This window comes from Capsicum annuum, chromosome 4 (genome assembly GCF_002878395.1).
Source record: "Capsicum annuum cultivar UCD-10X-F1 chromosome 4, UCD10Xv1.1, whole genome shotgun sequence".
NCBI classification, from domain to species: domain Eukaryota; kingdom Viridiplantae; phylum Streptophyta; class Magnoliopsida; order Solanales; family Solanaceae; genus Capsicum; species Capsicum annuum.
This window is the reverse complement of record NC_061114.1, coordinates 165,318,983-165,320,505: the sequence shown is the minus strand read 5'-3', so window position 1 is coordinate 165,320,505 and position 1,523 is coordinate 165,318,983. Positions and strand designations below refer to the sequence as shown.

The following is a 1,523-nucleotide window of genomic DNA, read 5'->3' as shown; positions in this document are numbered from 1 at the left end:
TTCTAAAAATTTTAGTATGACATTGATATTTACAATCATGATAGTATCTATGATTCCGTCACAACAAATTGTTTAGTCATTCAATTTCAATATGAATTCTCTTTTAAAATATAAGATTATGCACTACATCAATTGTGGAGTTATAAACCATGATTTGGTAAAGCGACACTATTTTTACTAATAGGTTCTAATGATTGTTCTTTTTTTTTTTGTTTGTTTGGTACGAGCTATATTGTTTAAATAGATATAAAATTTATTCTAATGTCAATTGCTATTTTTTAGTAATTTTATTTTTATATATATAATTTTATTGACTTACGAAAAATACACGTGTAAAGCACATGCACTAAACTAGTATATCAAAACACTCAAATATCTCATATCTAAAATTTGAAATTGTTTTAAGGAGATTTGAGTTGGCATTGAAAAAAATTAGCTGAACCAAGATCTAGGCAAAATAATCATCAGATATGTAATCAGGAGAAAATCTCTTTTTGGGTAAACGATTCTCCGAAGAGAGTTTGCGCTTCTCGTATGTTTTAGTATCCTCTAAAGGTCTATTTGACTTGCTTCTTGGCTTTTGCAGAGGTTTAAAATTTGCAGGTAATATATTTGTAGAAGCTCCATTCGGAGTTGGTGCTGACAGTGATTGAGCTTGCAATATCAAATCCAGTTTCGAACATGAGTTCTCTTTCTCACTAGATGGCTTGCTTGATGACGTCTTCGGTGATGGTGCTTGACGTGGAGATGAAAATGTGGACTTTCTCATAAGTATTTCTTTGAAATGAGGCGAATCTCTATTTCCCACCTCTCGTGTTAGCTTTATAGTTGATTCAACAGGAACGAGCTTGCCATCCACTTGACAAGTGAAAACAAACGAAACCTGCAAATATTACAAAAAAAAATGAGTATTCCAATTTAATATAATGAAACAGCAAACAGGACCCCGAGGGACATAGAGGCTTAGGTTTTTCTTTTTTTTCTTTTGGCGTCATTACGTAACATCATAGTATCATACAATAAACTGTCACAGAATACCAAATCTGCCATATAACTTCCGCTGGTCATAACTGGTTTTCAATTTTTGGAGTATGACACGTGATTATCATTTACTTTTTTGGCGTCATTATGTAACATCACAGTATCATTTACTTTCTTGTTGCTCGGGGACATGACAGGAGAGGGGTTTAGTCTGAGTTCAATGCAATCGTTATTTGAACCCTCTGCTCACCTCATCTCCTGATGCAGCCTGGAAAATTACATCTGGTACTGATTTGGGAGAAAAATGATGACCCCAACTGGCTAAGTCCTCTTCCTTGGGAGCTCCTATCTGGAGAAGGATGTTTGTTGTATGAGAACCAAATTACAGAACTGATACTTGGACTATACAAATAAATACCAACCTGTTTCTCAGAGCTTTGGAATGTATCCAAGCAACCAGCTACACCTGCAAATCCCCCAATATCCTCTTGATCAGGCTGATGACCCTGAGTGTTGAACTCGGTGTTGTCATCTGGCATCAC

At 35.1% G+C, this 1,523-nt stretch overlaps 1 protein-coding gene across 1 annotated transcript; it reads right to left on the bottom strand.

The window, feature by feature from the left end:
- Positions 1-359: 359 nt before the first annotated feature.
- LOC107867763 (protein CHROMATIN REMODELING 25-like) lies at positions 360-1,523 on the bottom strand (the record flags this gene model as incomplete). Its single annotated transcript, XM_047410841.1, is given in 3 exon segments — positions 360-883; positions 1,232-1,330; positions 1,404-1,523. Coding segments are annotated over 3 exon segments (654 nt in total), but the record flags the coding sequence as incomplete, so codon positions are not given.